Source organism: Bemisia tabaci, chromosome 3 (assembly GCF_918797505.1).
Source record: "Bemisia tabaci chromosome 3, PGI_BMITA_v3".
In the NCBI taxonomy this organism is placed as follows: domain Eukaryota; kingdom Metazoa; phylum Arthropoda; class Insecta; order Hemiptera; family Aleyrodidae; genus Bemisia; species Bemisia tabaci.
Window position 1 is genome coordinate 35,445,092 of NC_092795.1, and position 21,324 is coordinate 35,466,415.

General features: G+C 38.6%; 2 protein-coding genes and 1 non-coding gene across 4 annotated transcripts in view; all 3 read right to left on the reverse strand.

The window, feature by feature from the left end:
• LOC109043431 (uncharacterized) overlaps positions 1-21,324 on the reverse strand; it is a 272,968-nt gene that overhangs the window by 52,706 nt on the left and 198,938 nt on the right. The gene's annotated exons all lie outside the window — the stretch shown is intronic.
• TRNAA-AGC (transfer RNA alanine (anticodon AGC)) lies at positions 9,971-10,043 on the reverse strand. The gene has a single exon. It is a non-coding gene; the product is annotated as a tRNA-Ala (tRNA).
• The window catches only part of LOC140224244 (uncharacterized), a 148,978-nt gene continuing 144,624 nt past the window's right edge, over positions 16,971-21,324 (reverse strand). Inside the window, exon 4 of one of the 2 annotated variants that reach the window (XM_072298266.1) lies at positions 16,971-17,426. In XM_072298266.1, coding sequence (XP_072154367.1) covers positions 17,272-17,426 — 155 coding nt within the window. In that variant the 3' untranslated portion in view covers positions 16,971-17,271. The remainder of the gene's footprint in view (positions 17,427-21,324) is intronic. The other variant, XM_072298267.1, reaches the window with a different exon arrangement.

Here is a 21,324-nt window from a genome sequence, read left to right on the forward strand (position 1 = left end):
TAAATAGATTACTTAATGGGTGCTGCTATACTGATAAAACTGTCAAATTGAAAATTTTCAAAACTTCTGTTACGCAAATCGTGGAATATTTGGATCGCGTTTAGTGGAAAGGAACCAAGCCACGCCAGCTATTGCCTTTAAAAGGACCCTTTATATGCAGATTCCTTTGGGAATCCGCTTAGTCGTTCACACGAATAAATGTTATGGTGCTTCGTACCATACACAAAATTCACTGAAATTCGCACAAAAATCCACACAATTGTTTTCATGTAAAAAAATTGAATTGCCCATGCAGTAAAAGTTGGCAATAGCTGCCGTAGTTGGTTCCTTTCTGCTTAACGCGGTCCATTGTTGGTTAAATTGTGCACTATTCTCCGTCTCTTTGAGGTAAAGAAAGGATTTCGGAATTTGTTGTGAAGGCATCAGTTGCACTGATTAAAAGTTTTTATAAAACGGGCATAGTGATGGTTCGACTTTAGTGAATTTGTGTAACTGTGGGATGGAGGTTCTATACGTAGCAGTGAGTTAGGACATCATTCACACCAACTAATCAGAAAATTAATGATGAAATGGATCTCCATGTTTCTGTTGACTTTTATTGATTATTCTTTTTCACCTCTTCAGACGCAATTTCACGCGGTTTAAATTTTTTTAAATTTTTTTTTAAAAAAAATTAATGTTTTGACAGCTACGTATAATACAAGTTAGATAGGTTACACTTGCCTACTACTCCATTACCGTTAGCGGAAAGTTGTTATAAAACAGTGCTCTGCCTGAATTGCTGCATATGCACATAAAACCATCCACTTAAAACACCATGGCTTTCGCTGCCCTGCACTACAAATTATTTTGCCTATGATCAAATAATTCGACTTATTTTTACTTCCTGGTTCCTCATCCTAACTCTCTACCTGTCAAGATATGGCGAATTCCTGCAAATGACAACGAAAATTACAACTGCAGATGACAGATTTGCAAAAACCCGTCAATGTGCAAGGTAACGAAACCTCCGAATCCGGCTCTATTACAAGACCAGGTCGGAAATAGTCTGATTTTTGGATATTCTATGACAACAAGGAAAATTATTTCCTGCATAAAGACGCCCAATTCCCACGGTCTGCTATCTGAATAGTCGAACCTCGGACGCGTTAAGTTGCGACGGTCATTATTGTGTCCGAAAACAATTTCCCGAATTTCGGGCGGATCGACCAAAATTCGCGGATCGAATATGCAGATGAGTGAAATTCGTCGTCTGGCCCTGGCTAGTTATGCAACGAGCGATGACCCGAACTACATTATCCGTCGACGTGAGTTGTTACGGAAAATGATTTGAGGACAGGTAATCTTCTCGGCACAAATTGAATCTGGGATTCACCGACGGAGAGCGTTGGTGCCAGCTCACCACGCATGAAAAAACCTGAAAATTTTGCATGTCAAAACACGCACACTAGTCTAAAGTTGGCTGCAGGTGCTTGTCACAAAGCCATTAAATGACAGAATAAAAAAGAAAAAAAAACAACTTTGCATGAAAGATGAGCGAAAATCTTGAAAACCTCGCGATAGAAGATTGAACCCTCTATGGCATAGCGTTACGAATTCGTACCAACTTATTTTCAGGGTTTTTAAAAATTGGATCGTTCCCTTGTGTCATGCTTTTGCAAGATTTCAATGTTTTTTCCTTTTTTTGTAAAATTGATTCCCTTAACCTTAAAACGTTGAAAAAAAGATTCGGTTCTCTAATTTTTTATGTAAGCTATATAAAATAGATAAGTGTCCCCTAGAATCTGCGATCCAAAATTGTTTCATGCCATAGCGAGTTAAGGGGCTAAAATTTTAAATTTGGAGATCACAAAGTTCCTCCATCAATTCTTAGAAAAATGCTGTACTGATAAAAATATTTGTGTTAGTGTGTTACTTTTATACGCATATAGGAAGTGAAACACAAGCCAACACAAAGTTTGCGTAGATTTTGGTACAGTTTGCGATGAATTTAGCGCAGAAAACAATCGAGGGACTTATTGGAAAATGCATTCCTTCAATTGCAACGTTGGTATTTACCACTCGTTCTTCATTAAATTTCTTCTTGCTGGCATTTCCTCTTGAAATTTTCAACCGAACGCTAGGGTTATTGTGTGTTTCACTTCCAGTATTAACCAAACTTTTGTTTTAAAGAATCTCTCTGTGTAGGCAAAGCTACCAATCCTCTAAATATTCCTCCAAATTTCCAAAATTTTGAAGGAATCCTCCGTCATCTTGGAAATAGTCTCTCTACTATTCTAGGATTCTACTGGTGAGGCGGAATCAAAAAACGCTCCCTATCGGCTGAACGCTTAAAAGATTGAGGTATAAAAGAACGAAATAAAGACAAAATGAGTCAATTGTTGCAGCTCTAAATTCGACTCGGTTTGACCCATAGAATGATCGAAGATTGGCCTACAAGAAACCATCCGCTTACTCTTTCACACTACTCTACTATACGGTGACGATCTTGGTGACAAACGTCACTTGCGTGATTCAGACCTTGATGCGTGCCCGAAAATCAATCTGACCAGCATCAGTAGTCAATTGCACGACACTGTGCGTGACTCGTTTGACATTGCTGTCAAATCGAGTTGAACAATTTTGTGAGCAACCAGATCCTCTGTTAAAAATGCAAACCTGTAAATCGACCGAAATTTTAAGTACGTGCATGCTTTTATTATAGGAGTATTTTTGATCAATCAACGTATGTTTAAAAGGAAACTTTCGAAGAAAAATGTATCAAAAAACGGAGAAAAAGTTTTGCAGTCATTCTCCTACAACGCGGCAAATATTCTTAAATCATCATTATTTTTTCGTAGCAAATTCTTTGTCTTCTTATTTTTGTTTTCCTAGACACGCCTTGATCTACAATGATCATTTTTCTAGACGTGTTGTATTCGCTTGACGGTGTTCAAATGGCAACTATGCATTTTGTCTGGTTAATAATTTTGTGATTATAGATCATTTCGTGTATTTCTTTTGACCTCATATTTTGTGCATTTAGTAAAAAAAAAATCCTATAAATAATGATACTTTCTTCTTGACAAATTCTTTGAGTTTCTCATGAAAACTGATATGATTTTCATTGTAAACATTATGAGCACTTCAAACTAAGGGTTGGCGTAAGACTCTCTTGCGTGCCCGCTTATACATTCTGACCTGAGCACAAGCATAAGAATTGATCTATTTTTCCTACCCCAGCGTTCAAGTCTCCAAGCAAACTTTCGTCATTTTTCATGTTCTCCCATCTTAGAAACTTCAATGTGCGCTGTCGTATAAAAATTTATTCAAGCAGAGGTTTCTGATTCACTCCATCTCGCCAAAAACTGAGTAGCCATTTTTTTGTATTACCAGTGACCCATCAATTAAATCTTTATGTTCTAGATAATCATAAGAATGGAGTCTAACGCCCATTTTCTCATAAAATATTTCACTCATCTTCCAAGAGTATTGAGGAAAGAAGCTAAGGGCATGCCATGAGTTGAGTTAGAGAGGAGGTAAGGCATAGCCCTCTGTGTCCACTAGATGTGGCATGTCGTAACAATGAGCTCTTAATTGACGCCGCGACAATTTCCACACGAAAAGCGGCATTGTTTATTGTTTCTCACCTCTGGGTCCCCGTCTCCGGATAACCCCCCCCCCCTTCCACCCCTAAGAAAAGGGTCAACGCCACCATTGCGTCCAATAGCCTATAGATGAGTATTATCGAGGTGAAAATCGATCAATCGGAAACACGTCGCCAGAATTCGCGCGACAACATCCCTTAAGATTCATAAAAGGATTTGATGGGTAGGGGACAGGGTGGCATGAAACGCAAGGAACAAATGAAATATTCGAAATTTTAGTGAAATATTTCATGAAATTTCACGAGGCTGTGAAATATTTCATATTTTCCAGGAGCTAGAGTATACAACCCGCACTCAAACACACATAAAAAGAAGACAGTAACAATTTTTACATTAAGCGATACATGAAAAAGAATCGGTATTTTTCAATATCTTTAATAAATTTCTGAACTTTAAAATACTTCACGTGAAATTTCAAGATTTTATTTTTCATGAAACTTTGCGACCTTGGTGGGGGAGTTAATTATTAGTTAAAAATATCTGTTACTAATAATGAAGATATTCAACACCATTCATGAGTGGACAAAGTGCGATTCTCAAAATTTTCACTAGTTGAAGATTTTATGAACAGACATCGACCGGGCAGACCCGCAGACTCTTGAACTGCATCCGATTGAAACAGCAATCATCATGGAACTCAGGAGGACAACTGCATCGTCAAATCATTATGTTATTTTTCCCCCTTCTGGTTTTTCTTTTATATAGGAAACGACGCAAGTTTAGTTATTGAGAGAGGACTACAAACTTTAATGCATTGCAAAAGTTCAGTCGATAAAAAATAAGCTGTTGCCTCTTAAATTTGTAGAAGATAACGGTCCTCTTTTGAACTAGAGCATTCTAAGAGGAACGATGTAATTGTTTCTATGGCTGGAAATAAAACTGATGCTGGTCAGTCAAGACGCGTAGACCGTCGATGGAATAACGATAAACTTTATTGGTGACTCATTGTATCGCAGTGCACCAATAACAATAGTAAAGCCTGTATTCCCAAGTAACGCTAGCCCTTGCAATAAAACCACAAATTCCGATCTTACAACAATTGACGGTGCGTCCCCCCCCCCCTTTTAATCAGGTACACGCGGTGATTTGACCGACCCGGGGAGAAATTTTAAAACGCTGACGTTTGGACGGCATTACGGTCAGCGTGAACTTGTGAGCCGGTCTTTATTGTTGACAATTACCGCTCATCCAATTACTCGACTTTTAAGAAAACTCGACTGGATGCGCCCTTAAAAGCCTGCACTTATTCGAATAGTGTGTACGCATTTCGTCACTAACGTTGTCACGTGAGCATAATTTACGGAGAAAAAGAGTGAAATTTAACTTAACTCTTCGATCATTGAGCTCTTTTTAATTTTGCAATTTTTAATTGCTTCGATTTTTACTTGGGATCCTTTTCAGGCATTTACAATGATTCGCCCCTTCAAAAATTTTAAAATAAGAAAAAAGAAAGTTCTGAGATTTTATCAAGCTTTAAACTGGCACATATGCCTAGAAACTACCATAAAGTATGAAAATCTGGCGTTAGTTCTTCTTTTGTATTGAATATATGTTTTACCGCGGCAAATTATTGGAATCCATTCTAAGAATCAATATCCGGAGTTAACCCGAGGAATTTCACTCGGAATTAATAATATGAATGTGCCTGCCTTGCAATTCGTGTTTGAACAATTTATAAGATTTTTATTTTGTCTCCGTAGGAGATTTTATAAATAAAATAAGTCATTTATCGCGGTAATCTTGATATGTATGAAGAACATGTGTATACAATCCCGTAGACCCTCTCGATACTTTGATCCCTCTCTTATTTTCAGAATTCATTTTTTGGAATATTCTTCCTGTTCTTCTCATGTATTATGCACGCAAGGCTTCGTTGCAGAGTGTTGAACGGGAACAAAACGCGCTCGCAGTAAATTTTTGAAGAGCACTAACCGGAAAACTGGCAACTGGCGGTAAATTCACTCCCATAGATCTTCCTTTTTCGAGGCTTTTTGACGCGGCGCGAGTTAAGACAATCGGTGCACGGCGCTTCGGTAATGATTATGGCAGCCCGGGCATCGCATCCGAGTCGGTAATAAAACGATACGATTGCCCGGTCAATCAGATCTCATAAGCTCCTTGTTTCTGACCAGTATCTCTCCAAATGCCCATTAATCCGTTTTATTGCTCGCCAGACCGACCGACTGCCCGACCGACCGACCGATCACATAATTGCAACCCGAGATGAGCTAGTCTTTGACCGATCACTGTTGCGAAATTACATACTCATATACAAGTTGCAACGATTTTGCAAACTTGACGATTAATAAATGAAACGTAACTTGATTTTACCAAACTGGGCACTGAATTATTGAACTTCTTGGAACTTATAACGGCGGTTCAACAAAATTGGAACTCGTAGAAAGGAATCAAGCCACAAATAAAAAAAATATAAAAGAAAAATAAAATAAAATATAAAATTGCCTAGTTAAATTTGGCAATTGCTGATGTGGCTTGGTTTCTTTTTTCTAAACGCGGTCCACTTCAGCCCAATTCAAGTACTTTTTTGCCGCTTAAACATATCAAAGAAAACATACTTTTTTACGTCATGACTGACAGTAAAAGGGAAGATTTCGAAGTTGACTGTCGAAGCTTTTAGAAACACAAACAAAAACCATCCTTCAAACAGGCATGGCTTCAGTTTTTAAACGACAGGAATGATCTTTTTCTCTCAAGGTCAATGTGCGATCAAAACTTGGTGAAGTAAGCTTAGACAACCTCCTCTCCTTCATATGCCCATTTTCATGTGCTGAAGGGATTTTCATAAAAAAATTAGCTTCAATTTTTGAAAGAAACGGCTGCAATGATTATTATTTCATTAACGACATTTTAAGATTCCTTCATCTGTAGTGCCTCACTTTCCGACATCATTAACATGCCAGGATTCACCGGGCGAGGGGCAACCTTCACTCTCGTACTAAGTAAAAACGCCGTAAAAAGTTTTAAATTTTGCCAAATTTCTTTATCGGAAGTATTAATTTCCGAGGAAACTTATATGGATATTTTTCCATAAAATTTTCAGACTCTTTAGATCAAGTTACGAACAAAATCCTGTGAAAAATCGAGGAGAAATATTCACAAATTTTTCTGGAAATTCTTGTTTTTCGTAGGAAATTTGGCAACGCCGGATGGCTCATACGACCAGTAACACGGGAAGATTACAGGAAAAATAAGTCAAACTTGCACAAATTGTTAAAAGTATACTCAAAGTTTGTAAAAAAAAAATGTCTTTTTAATAATTACATGGCAAATGCCTTCTTAACCCCCCCCCCCCCTCGTAACTGTGATATAAACTTTAGGGAGTTTTCTTGCGGTATATAGTTGCGTAAGGAACCACTACACTGGGGAAAAAAACACATTGGATCTAGAGTCCAGACTCTTGAAAACATTGACAAGAAAAAGGACTCTTGATTCAATCAGATTTAAGCTTAAATCAAAAGGAAATCCACTCAAATTAAGAGGCTAGGTTCTTGATTTAAGCTTAAATCTGACTGAATCAAGAGTCCTTTTTCTTGTCGATGTCTTTAAGAGTCTGGACTCTAGATCCAATGTGGTTTTTTTTTTCCAGTGTACGATATAAATAAGGCCAAAAATTGTATGAAGCTCAAAGCTCGACCGTATCAAATTACACCCATTCTCCACCCTCCATCTTCACCGGCAAAAATTTACTGAAAACTCGATACTTTTCACTATCTTCATATATGCTAAAACATGCCAACAATAAAAGCAAATTCCGAAATTCGAGTTATGAAATAAAGATATCACGTTTTCTCGGTGCTTTCAACTACACCGTTTCCTCTTTTTTCGTTCGTTCTCTCCTTCCGGCTCCAAGTTGAACTTTCGACGTCGCGAACTCGAGAAAGCAGCATTTTCACGAGTTTTATTGTTCCCGCTTTGCAGCCGTGGTAATTAATGCTTGCCACTTTTATTAACTGTAGAACTTGGCTCCAACTCAGCATCACAGCCATCCATTTTCTCTTTAATTGCATTTTCTTCTCTCAAGACACTTAACAGCTGAACCGACAGAAAGTGGCGATCATTTGCAACGAAATATCAGAGCACGATACTTCTAGGAACTCGAACTTCAGCGGAAAAAAGACAAAATATACCAGTTATCGTTCGTATGCTATTTTAGTTGTTACATGATCTTGCGATACGTGTACAACTCAAGACTTGCTTGAAAATTTTAAATTCGCCATCGATTTTGGTAATGATTTCTTTATTTAATTGTTTGCGTTGGAGGCCTTGAAGCATTAACTACAGTTTAACAATTTACTTCGAAGCAACAAACCACGAGTGTACCCTAACATCAGGAGTCAATTCAAACTGCTCATAATATATTTATTTTCATTTCCGACAATGTATCAGAAAAAAACCACCAATAATAGTTACACAAGAGCTTCCTTCACGTTGTAGGCATTGTGCAATTCAATCTTATGCCATGGTGTGCATAAAGTATTGTAGCCTCCTACTGATCAAATTTTCTGTTCGTCACTGAAAACGCTTATATTTCATGGAAACAATAACCCAAGAAGTCCCTAGTGATTCCACGAAGTCACTAAAATGCTAGTTGGAAAGTGCTCCAGTATTTTTATTCCGCCGAACGACTAACATTTTGAGCTCCTACAACGCGAACACGGAATCAATTTACAGATAATTGTGCTGTGGTCACACTGAACCTGAATTTACTTTTACGATCTTAACCGAATGCATTTCTGCCAGTCTGTGGTGTTGCCGCACAAGGCATTGAAGACACATCACCCGACCAGATAAAAATGATGAAAAATGGTAATTTTATCTCACCAAGAAACAAAAAACTGTACAGTAGGCGAAGAAGTTGGTCTAAAATAAAGTTTTTTGGTGCCGAAAGACAAGGACACTTTAACGGTCCAAATTAGAACAGATGCGCTAACTTCACTTACCTTCAAGTAAATTGACCGTCTTAAATGAAAATTGAGCATTTTTGAGGCACCGAGTTAGTGTGTTTTCGTTCCCACGGATTCATTTAAGGACTGATCTAGAGTATCACATCCCATGGAGGACGTAGGGGGGGGGGGGGGGTAATATTGAGCCATCGATAGCATCTATCGCGCGAACGATTCGTCAATTTTCAAAATTTGACGCTGCAAAAAAATTGAAACAAATATTCAAATTTTTCCTTTTGTGGAGTCATTTAATGCGTCAATGTCCCACTTTCTGGTAATAAACGAAATTAACCAGGACAATTGACGCTGACTCCGATATTTTTCTACACCACATTGAATTACTCAAAACAGAAAAATCAACAGCATAAAGGTAGAGCCATCGAATTTAAAGGGTCCGAAAAGAGAGCTGCAGGTTACCAGCAACGACGTGGGTTGCTGCGGGCTGATCTGCAGTTCTTGGAACACCAGCAACAAGCTGATCATGCTCAAAAACGCGAACTTATTCCTTTGCACGATTTGCCAGCTGAGTCCTAACACAATGACTGACGGAGTCCATAAAAAATAATCTCGAATGACTTGAAGTATTGTGACTCCTTTTCCGATTTTATGACACCAGACACCCGCGTTACTGCGGAAACTCTTTTCCGCAGTTTCCTGAAAATATCGAAGACCGACAGGTATTGATCATTGATCGGATCGCATTACCTTACGCCATCGTGTCACCAATCAATATCTTAGACGCAACACACCGCCTTCGATCGTAAAAACTTTATTTTCATTTTGCTGCATAAAGACTTCGTGGGAAAATTCCTTGTAAAAAGTACAAGACCGTTGCGATGGGTTATTACTCTCGGAGTCTCGGTGATTGTATGTCCTGAATTATGGTAAACTTTGACCAACGTTCAACAAATAAAGGATCATTGAAACTTATTACTTTTTGTTAGTACTTCTTCGAACGAAAAAAACAACAAAAATCAAGATACTTGTAACGAGTACAACATCTTTATCGTTTTGGTGCATTTGTTCTGGCTTTTGTGTTCGTTTATGGCCTCAAAACGTAATTGCACTCATATCGATCTATTTAATTAAAATGCCGCTTCTACAAAAATTTAAGATCGAATATTATATTGATCGTTCATTTCTTGAGGAAGTCTTCAATTTTTTTTTTTTTTTAAATTAAAAATCCAATTTTGAGTTTTTGTGAACTAAGGTCCATTTGCCTGTGTACGGTCACTATCAAGTGTTCCGCAGGGACCTCATTTACTAAAAATTGTGTTATTGCTGCCTACAAAACTGTAGCCTCTTTTACCAAAACATATGGCAAAATACATACGCAAAACTTGTGCCATAAATTTCAAGTGGAGGCGCCGGGTATCGATCCCGGTACCTCTCGCATGCTAAGCGAGCGCTCTACCATTTGAGCTACGCCCCCGATATACACACGTGAATTTACACAGATAAATATTAGTGGAATAATGATCAGTTAGAACATGCGAACGGCGAGCGCGCGCGGATTAAGTGCAAAGCCTTTTTTTGTAAGAGGAATAACTCCCAGGAGAATGCAAATAAAAAAACCTTCAGGTCTGGCTTATGTGTGCAAATTCCTCAAAACGGGACTATTTTATCCGTATTATCAGATCACAAAGAGAAATAAAAAAGCAGAACGAAAATGCGAATGAGTTGTTCTGCGCGACGATTTCACCTTAGTGAAACATATATTTTTAGAAGCTTGCATTGTTGAGTCCGGAACTGACACGACACGGATCTGGAACGGGAAGACTTTTAACTCTGAAATAGGAGATTCAAGTCCCGCTGATGCTACCGGCTCGCACAAGCCAGACCGCATAATCATAGTCCACACACTTATAAACCGCGCCGGAAGGCAGGATGAAGTAATTACAAAGATGCTCGTCACAAAAACACACCATTCTCAGGCTCAGCGTCACTAATCGAATATTTGAGGATCAAAAATGTTGCCGTCTCGACGTTATAAGCCCCGGTGGGACATACCAGAAGGTGCGTAACAGAGCCTTATCGGTAGCTGCGTTATTCGAATATTCACGACACTGGAAAAAAAAAAAAAACACATTGGATCTAGAGTCCAGACTCTTGAAAACATTGACAAGAAAAAGGGCTTTTGATTCAATCAGATTTAAGCTTAAATCAAAAGGAAATCTGTTCAAATTAAGAGGCTTGGTTCTTGATTTAAGCTTAAATCTGATTGAATCAAGAGTATTTTTTCTTGTCGATGTTTTTAAGAGTCTGGACTCTAGATCCAATGTGTTTTTTTTCCAGTGGACTTTATACAGCAATGTTCACCAAATAAACGTATCTACCAACCAACCTTACACCTTTCAATCACAGCGCCTAGATGCAACTATGCGTACTCAAAGGATGTCTGTGTTGCATATACACAAGATGGCAGGCACTTTTGCTTTCAAAAAAGTTTCGCTTGGCTACGGTTTTTGCAAATAGCATCGCTTGGCTACGTTTTTTTTCAAAGTAGCATTGCTTGGCTACGTTTTTTTTGCAAAATATCATCGCTTGACAGTAGTTTTTTGCAAAATAGCATCGCTTGACTACTGTTTTTTGCAGAATAGCATCGCTTGACTACAGTTTTATGTACCGAGGAGTTGTCCACGTCGCATTCACAAGCGCGTTAACCATGGCACATCTCGTGATCAGTGGCGTGGCGTGAATTGCGATGTATCGATTGTTATGTCATTTAAACGTATGGTAAAGAATCGATTATTAAGGTGTTCGCTGCGAACACCCTGTTTATCGATCCTTTTCCATAGGTTTAAATGGCATAACAATCGATATATCGCAATTCACGCCACGCTACAGGTCGTGATTCGAGGGGGTCATGTAGTATTCCTGCAGCGTTGCTTAAGAGCACAATTAATTTTTAGGAACGCTACCCGCAAAAATGTGTGCATTTACAATCAGGGTCGGATCCGCCTACTTGCCGCCCGTGGGCCGCCTGTATTTTGCCGCCCTTCGCAATCGTTTTGAAACATCAATAAAAACCGTCAGGTGAACGTGCAGCGGGGAGGAGTGCATAAGACGTGTTTACTCATGTTGGACACATTTTTTGAGAAGTCCTGTCAACATTACCAACAAAAGTTCACGGAATTTTGCGCGAAAGTTAAGTTCCGTGAACCTCTCTTTATGTGAACAAGGCCTTCCATTTATCAGAAATGAACGAAAAAATTATGAAAGAACAAACTGACCGCACTGTATTTGAAACAATGCGTGAGCTGTGCGTTTCACACCGACCGCTTCTGAACACACTGTGTTTGACGCAATGCGTGAAGTATTCATGCAGTCTTGTAGGCGCTATGCGCTTCACGTGGACTGCTGATGACCGTACTGTGTTTGACGCAATGCGTGAAGTATTCATGCAGTCTTGTAGGCGCTATGCGCTTCACGCCGACCGCTGCTGAGCGAACTGTGTTTGACGCAATGCGTGAAGTATTCATGCAGTCTTGTAGGCGCTATGCGTTTCATGCCGACCGCCGCGCCGTTCCAGATTAAATTGCGTGTTTGATTTCTCTCTTAACTCGACTAATTGAAGGTGTTATCTCTTGTATCACTGAAAGACGACAAATTAGAAATTACTATACTTTTACTCTCAGGAAATGAGAGATTTTGTCGCCTTTTCTCGTTTGTTATTTATTTTCTGAATCCGATTTTTCTCTCTCTTTTTTTGATACCTATACATTTAAAAAAATTGCAAAATTTGCCGCCCCCTGAATTTTCCGCCATGGACCGCGGCCCATGTGGTCATCTCCTTAATTCGGCCCTGTTTATAATGTCAATGATAGTGCAAAAGCGTGTCTCGTGGAAAATATTGCGAAAATGTATGTGGCAGCTGTACACTACTGTACAGCCTTGCATGAGTCATTCATCTGTGGGGCGAAAAATTACTTTCACAATTAGGGGCTTTTAGAATTTTTTTACAAACCATCACGGAGCAAAATATGACCTCATCTGTAAAAGTAAAAATTGACACTACATGAAGAATGATGTAATTTAGTGACAAAGAAAACTGCAATCTAAATAAGAAAAAGTTGAATAACTTACATGTTCTCACTATAAATAATGTGATATCACGCGGAAAAATTGCTGCCAAGAAGTATGCACTGGGGATTTTGCCTTAGGATCATGAATTAATGGTTAGACCTCATAATAAGCAAAAAAAAAAAAAAAAACACTTCCAAGTTTCTACGACCGATATTGAAGGAAGTTTCGCCTTTCAAAAAAATAGGAATCAACTTTATCTACTGCTTTGGGGTTTGCACGGTTCATTCCATCACATTTCCACCGCACCGAACAACATTAAAAATAGACCGTATGACCATATGACCATATAGACCACTGTTCAAAAGAATGAGATTTTCCCAATTTTTCGCATAATTTTGAGGTAAGCTGTAAGAAAATACATTCAAGAATAATTGCGCACTCATTTTATTTTCACGCACTGTATTCGGTCCTTAGGTTCTTTCCCTTTGGGAAGGTAGAATGCATGTATAGATTAAGTTTGAATACATATAACGGCCGGAAAGATATGATGCAGTAGTACTCTCGGCGAAATTCTTGCCTACAGCCGCATAATATCAACAGGATCTTTGACGTATCCACACTCAATTTTAGCGTCTCACAATTTAATTATACCTTTCTGCACACACCTCATACTAACACAAACTCTCCACGCTCGAACGCTCGCATTACTAAGCAAACGTTTCTACCCGTAGTCGCCTCAAATATTTAAATAAACCCAGCCTTATATACTACTTGGGGCACGAGCTATGCCCCATAATTAGATTAGGCCGATACTCGCACTTCCTGAATCTCACTCGAGGTTCCTGGATAATTTGATGTCCCTCCGCTCACACCCCCACCTCTCAGCTTCCCCACTTTGCCTCCTTTGGTGGATCATCTTTCATGCTCGGCTAGGTTTTCATTATATCACGTGGAAATTATTAGGATGAAGTCTCAGTTAGGATTACTTTCTCTCGTGCTGGCATCCAATTAACCAAGAGGCAGCTACGCAAAATGATGCGAGTTTGACTCTGGTACCAGTTAAAATAACGTAAAATGGCGTTTTTTGTTTGGATCTTACACTTTCTCGAAAGTATACTTAAATCTGTATTACATGGGTACATTATTATTCACATCGTAGATGGTTATTGAAATGTAGGTATCGTTGTATTATAGGTGCATACACTGATATAACAAAAGTACTCGCACTTCAATCAGTCTAAGAGCGGGGTAAAATTTTAGTCAACGTTGTAAACATTGGGTATTTCAACGCTGTTAACTTTCAATCGGTCTCCCATAGGCTTCTTATGATATGATTAAAAATGCTTTAGAATGAAAATATTGTACATGATGAGCTATTATTTTTGTAGATAATATTGAGCATAATTAACTTTTTCACTATTTTTGCAAACGTTGTGAAGTTATCGTTTTGTTGCTTTACCTTAAAAATAAATGTTCGCTCGTTTCGTTACATGTTGAGATTATGCGTTCAGAGGTATAGTTATTGTTTCTCTGGAATTTTATAAAAACCCAATTAGGAAAGTAAGAGATTCTAAAGTTTTGAAGAATGCTGTTTGGAACAGGATTGAAAACTAGGGGACTTTGCCCCTGGCCGCCACGCTGCCCAACCCCCGGAGGGCGCTACGCGCTTTCGTACAGGCCCGCGTCGACATGAGATGGACCAAAAAAATGAAAAGAGTTTCATGCCCGACTCTCATTTGTCCAATCTCTCTCTGACCAGGAGCGATTGGACCGATAAGAATCGAATGAAAAAATCGGCATTTCATTTATTTCAAACTTTACGCCAAGATTGAGACGAAACGAAACGGAGTGTTTCGTCGCTTTTTCATAGTCTGTAGCAAAGGAGTATACCTCCAATACCCTTACCCTACTGATAGACTAAGATTCAATATTTTCCACTTTTCCTGAAATTTCCGTTATTTTTCATTGGCGAAAATTTCTAATTTCACCCCCTTCCAAAGCTCTCTGATCTACTTTAATATAAAATAACCTGGAGCCCATTTTCAAAATCTGATAAGAATTCCAAATGCAAACATAAAATTACTGTTTTACATGAAGTGTTATGGAATGAGAAAACTTAGAAGCTTTTCTTTTAATACAGCTTGGTGACTTTGTTTCTTTCTTTTGTAGGTAAAACCAAATATTGTAGAATAACTATGACTTCAAAGGCAGGTTGACGCTAAATCGTGAGGTAAACAGTTCTGCTGTGCCAAGTTTTTCCCCTCTCAAATTTCTGCGAAGCAAAATATTTCAGCCCTCTCGAACAAACAAAAGAAACACGAGCTGATTAATTCAATCGCGATCACGAATTTCAAAGACCAGGCAGTCACAACAATTCATCCTGCGTGAATAGTTTCAGTCGATAGATGATCCGCTTCACGTGAGTTGTGCCTTTCGGGCTGAAAACAAGCTTAAACTTATGACTACAATTAATCAGGAGGCGGAACATCATAATTTTCAGTGATTGATGGAGGCGTCTGCTTTGATTAACTCAGGAATTTAGTGGGTACCTCCACGGAATCCCGCAAATAGAAAAATGAGCCTAGAGAGTCAGAAAAATCGTGAGATGCCGGTTAGCCTCGCAACCTTGATGCCACGTTTTTCCATAGGAGCGCTAAAAATATCTCTACGGAGCCATAATCAAAGTGCTTAGTGATATTTTTTCCAAATTTGGCAGCGCTGAAATCGTCTCTCGGTTAGAAAGAGCAAGGTCAAATGTGAAGCATTCAATTAAAGAGGTAAATGGATGTATGAATGCAGAGGAGTTCTAACATATACCACGGGAATCCTGCATATACTATGTATAGACCTCTTCGGTATGGAAGGGTGCTAGAGAGATGGAGTCGTAAACTGCGCCTAAAGCTAGAGAGGGAGGAATGCATTTCGCTTCGAATGTTGGAAAAACCAAAAGTCAACATGTATTGAGCGGAAATTCAAAACCTAGTAATCGCCATCGACTGTTTCTAAAATTGTGCACAGTGTTTTTCACTGTAAAAGAATCTTCTATACACTCATAATTGGGAAATTTCCTTTGAAGTTTACTATCGACAGAAGATTTGCCATCCTTACACCAATGGATTCCAGCAAATGAGAAACACAGTTGCACAGTCTTAGCACTCAAGACAACAGCGAGCAGCTTCTTTGAGATGATACCGGTAAGAATGGTCTGGTGGTTTGTGTTAATTACTTCATTTGCACATTAAAAGGAACATGAGTATTTTTGTCAATTTTGGACCAGGCAGAGACGGCCTCAGAATATAGGAAACTCGTGTCAAGTTAAAAATATTACAAAGGGTCACACTAAAAGCGTGCGCCTTTGAACGGTACGCTTGCCAGTTTGATATAGTGTAAAGTCGAAGCTGTTTCCGTTCGAAATTTCATGAAAGTTATCTGGGTCTATTAGATTAGGTTTCATTTAAATATCTTGATGTAAATTTTGTTCCATGTTTTGCATCGAAGTAGATAATGCATACTTCTGAGCAAAAAAAAAAATCAAATGACTGCAAAAACTATAAAAAACTTTGAGCACCTATTATGGACGTGCAGTCACGATACCTCTCTGAGAGTCAACAAAGCCGCTACTTGCCATGCTGCAATTGTTCATTCCTTAATGCAAATTGAAAAAAAAGTATACTCCTCTACCCCTCCCCTTCACGCACCTGACACCCGATCGACAAATCAAATTCAATTCCAACCATGATTATTCAACCGCCTAGGAATTAATTAAATTCAACACCCGCTATTAACAAGTCCCACAGCGTGATCAGGTATGAAGTAATAAGGTAGGAGGTATGAATATTCAAAAAATTGTCTATGCTAAAATTAGTTTTAAATGTCTCCTCTGTCACACGATCACAGCTTTACGGAGCTGAGGGTGTGATCAATCAGTTACGGTCCTCTCACGGTGACATTTTCGAGCACTGGAAAAAAAAAAAAAAAAAAAAAAAAAAAAAACACATTGGATCTAGAGTCCAGACTCTTGAAAACATTGACAGGAAAAAGGACTCTTGATTCAATTGGATTTAAGCTTAAATCAAAAGGAAATCCGCTCAAATTAAGGGGCTTGGTTCTTGATTTAAGCTTAAATCTGATTGAATCAAGAGTATTTTTTCTCGTCGATGTTTTTAAGAGTCTGGACTCTAGATCCAATCTGTTTTTTTCCAATGTTTCGTGGTCTTGAAATGATCCGAAAAATTATAAGTCATTGGATTTTTGATTGAAACTAGGGAGGAAAATTGGACGAAATTAGTTCTAATTTAATCGGCCATAATTCAAAAATTATTTTCAGGATTATTCTTTCTCTTCTTGTAAATTTTTACCGCAATTCATGATAGTATTTCCAGTTAATTGATTGAGACGTTGACATACAAGGAGACCTAAACTTTTTTTTAAAACACGGTTCTATTATCCTTTTTAAACTTTGTCATCGTAAAACCTCTATTCGCATCACGTGAAATACCAATCTCCTAGCTTTACTAGTTTTTGTTATTTCGAATCAGTGAGGTTCAACGGAGGGCTTTTGAATATGAGTTTCAGCAAGGTTTTACTGTTTTGTTTTGATTTCTTTCTCTTTTTTCATTTATTCATTCGTTTGTTTAAAAGGAGTCTAATTTGATAAAAATCGTCCTCTGTAAATTCATGGACAAAGCTGCACAGAAGAAAGAGGTCACTTTGCATTCCCTTTGCAAAAGAAGCTGTAACTCTGGATCGTCCTTCACCACGGTTGGGGTATGAATAAGCTCGGGCATACCTGAAACAGACAAAACAAGTACGATGTGTTAGTGATAAATAGCTTATCAAAACAAAACTCAGTCATGAATATCAAACACGAATTTGATGAGGGATGAAAAAAAAAAAATCTCACTGCGATCCTAAGATTACATGGTCACGTCACGCGTGAAACAGTATGAATAAAAAACGGAGCGACCGTTAACACTAACATATTCAGAGTGAAGTAGATGTCGTATTGCAGACCTTAATGACTAAATTATGACATGACTCAGATGCAAATGGCGGCGATTATAAGGCGATTTTAGACCCGAGATGCCTTGTCGTGGTCATTTTTTGACAATTAAGAAAACTGGTTGCTTCGGTCGGAAATGACAAGTATAAGCTGTTTTGAACGACCAGAGGCACATGAGCGTATTTAAATAACTGCGTCTTGCATCATACCGGAAAGTAAACCGTAGTCCCTCAAACACTCACAACAGCTCCTTTTAAAGACAATCATCTCCTAAATAAATCTAAATCGTTGTTGTGAATATGCGTGTACAAAATGGGTGATCATCCTTTATTCTGACACAGTGGGTAAAAAGAAAATCATTTTAGAAAACCTAGGAACACTCATTAAAGATTCCTTGAAATCGTTGAATTCACAGAAGAGGACATTCTCAGAACATATTTTTAACTGCTTAAATTGCACAGTCCATGAAACACAGTACAATTGCATTAGAATGTATGTCACATAAAGATTACAATATAATGATAACATTGATCAAGTCTGCCACAAAACTTTACCTTAGTTTTTCAACGATTAGTACGTTAGGTGATTTTTATTTCGCATTCTCCCCCTTTTTTGGGAGAGACATTTCTATTTTGACTGATAAAAGGAGAGTATTTTGAAAATGTTGTACATTGACAACATCCTCAAGCATGGTGGCATTACACAAAGTTATCAGTCGCTGGTATATTGGCATATGATTACGGATCATTTAGGAATAAAATTCAAAATTTGAAAATTTTTCATCGCCACCACTTCAAAATCATTTCTGATCGAAAGCTTACACGACGCGGTGATGGGATTTTCACCTCATCCATTTAGAAAGGGGCATATATAAATACATCAGTTCAATCAGGTTCTTAAACTTGATTTTTTAAAACATATTAATCGATAAAATACTTAAATATTCTGCGAACTATAATAAACATTACGAACGCTAATGGATTCATTTTAAAGGAGGGCCATAAATATAAGTGTTATTTTGCATGTACAATAGAGAGATAAGAAGATCGTGTTTACGTTAAGTCGAAATTATTGCCAACAGCAAAAGCAGCCGCAGTCCTAACGTAAAGAAAAGAGTGAATAAATTCAGAGCAAATTTGGAGCACGTCAAGCCACCATCAAATATTGCCAAATGGACCGCTTTAAGCAGAAAGGAACCAATCTACATCAGCAATTGCCAAATTTAGCTGGGTAATTTAATTTATTACGTGAAAACGGTGAAGTGGATTTGTTTGAAAATTTCAGTGAATTTTCTGCATGTTACAAGGCAGATCCCCTAAAATTTTCAAAAAAATTCGCACAAATGTCCTCTTGTAGAAAATTAAATTCCTCAGTTAAATGTGGCAACAGCCGATGTGGCTTGGTTCCTTTCTGTTAAACGCAGTCCAAATATAATTGGGCAGTTTAATTCAGTACATTAGAACAGTTGCGCGGATTTTGGTGCAAAATTCAATGCATTTTCTGCATACTACGGGGGAAGTTTTCAAAGAAATCCGCACTAACGTCCTCTCGTAAGACATTAAATTGACCGGTTCAATTTGGCGATCGCACTGGAAAAAAGAAACACATTGGATCTAGATCCCAGACTCTTAAGAACATCGACAAGATAAAATACTCTTGATTCAATCAGATTTAAGCTTAAATCAAGAACCAAGCCTCTTACTTTGAGCGGATTTCCTTTTGATTTAAGCTTAAATCTAATTGAATCAAGAGTCCTTTTTCTTGTCAATGTTTTCAAGAGTCTGGACTCTAGATCCAATGTGTTTTTTTTCCAGTGCGCTGGTGTGGCTGATACGTTTCTGCTGAGTGCAATCCATTTTTTTTCTCCGTGTTTGATTCGAGAGGCTTACAATACGGTAAGTGCTTAATTTCCCTCCCCACCTGAGCTAGACAAAAATGCAGTCAGAAAAGAACAATAGGGTCCGATCGCAATCCAAAACTACATGCAACCGCAGAGCAATTCGAACACCAAACAATTACGACACCGATTCCGGAGCCCGGGCCTGGACCCGCGTCCCGCGACGCGAATATCATATTCGCCATCGGCCGCGCGGCTTTAATTAGTGACAAAAATCGTCCGAAACGTGGAAACCGCGGCCGGCCATCATAATTCAAAACGGTGGCCAGCAAAACAATGGGCCCGAATTCCCGATTCCGGCCGTTCATGCAACCGCCGATATGGGAAACGAATAATTGATCGCAGCCCCGTGCGCCGGCGCGCGGTGGATCGAGTCAACAACAGAGGTCGGATAAAATTAGGAAACTTTAAACGCCTATAACTCCGTTTATACAAAACTTTGAGGTTCTAAAAGTGGTTCCATTGGTTGCCTCGTAAAATTTTCTTCTAGAAGCACCCCTTGAAATTTGAAATGTGACGAAATGAACATCAAATTTTGCAGTTTTAGTTAAACATTTTAGGTCCGACCTCTCCAATTGACTCGACCCACTGCGCGGCGCGAAGAAGCCCGATGAAGCGGGTACGAACGGCAGTCTTGATGTTAATCAACAGCAGGGTGTCTACTAAAACACGCTGGCTAAAAATCAGTACTTTGACGGTACTTTTTCAGTACATTCCCAAGAAATTCAGTACCTCCTCGACAGAAAATTTCACTTCTTTTTCAATGCCTCCAATTGACGAAATTCGAAAAAACTTCAAAAATTTGAATTTCGCGCTTAAATTGCGACAAAACTGACGAAAATTCCGGACCTCCTTGCAGAATTTCCGCACTTTTCAGTACTTCCGGACCGCCCTTAAGAATTTCGCACTATTGCCGGAAATCCCGGACTTGTAGACACCCTGAACAGTAATACCTACTTTTTGAAACAAGCTTGGCACTTCGAGGTGTCGAGGAGAAACAATACGACTCCATCGAGAGAAAAAAGTTGACAACATTTAGTTACGTTTTTATTTCTTTCCTTTCTTTTTTTTGAGGATAGGTGGAGATACGGGGTGGGCGCAACTGATATTATTATAAAATCTAAATTCTGGAAGTATGTTGATGTTGAAAAATGGACCTTGTCTTCAAGATTTCAACTACACCGGATATAGGACCTGGACCATGGATGACAATTTTTAGACACCGATTAATATCATCTACACTCTCTATCTCTGACGCAGGAACTTCGTGGAATGACTAAATTATATTGTAAGAAAAAGAGGCAAAACTTGACAACGCGGCAGGAATTAAATGTCATTAAACGGAGTGTGATTCGCAATTTTCGCAATTACGCGACAAGACATACAAAGACAGGTGGAGCAGTTAGGCCGGAACAATGAGGTGCTATTCAGTTTTGGCGGGGAGGAAAATCAGATTGACCAATACCTACAGGACCAGTGCCTTGGAATATATTTATCAAGAATATATTCATCAATATAGTATACTCCGATTCCGAATAATTAAGTCATTTTCGGCACGTGCGTCACATACCGCTGCGCGACGCTCTGTATGCGCGTAGATGAGATTGCCAATTCGATAATCGTTGCGTATGGATACACATAATGTATTCAGGATGAATCCAAAGAGGTATTAATTTCCCTCGAAGAATTTGGCATGGTCTGAGGTACAGGCAAGGTGCTTTATTCTACGCTCTATTATATAGAGATTATTTCATTGTCTTGTCATAAAACAAACGTTTTATAAAATTA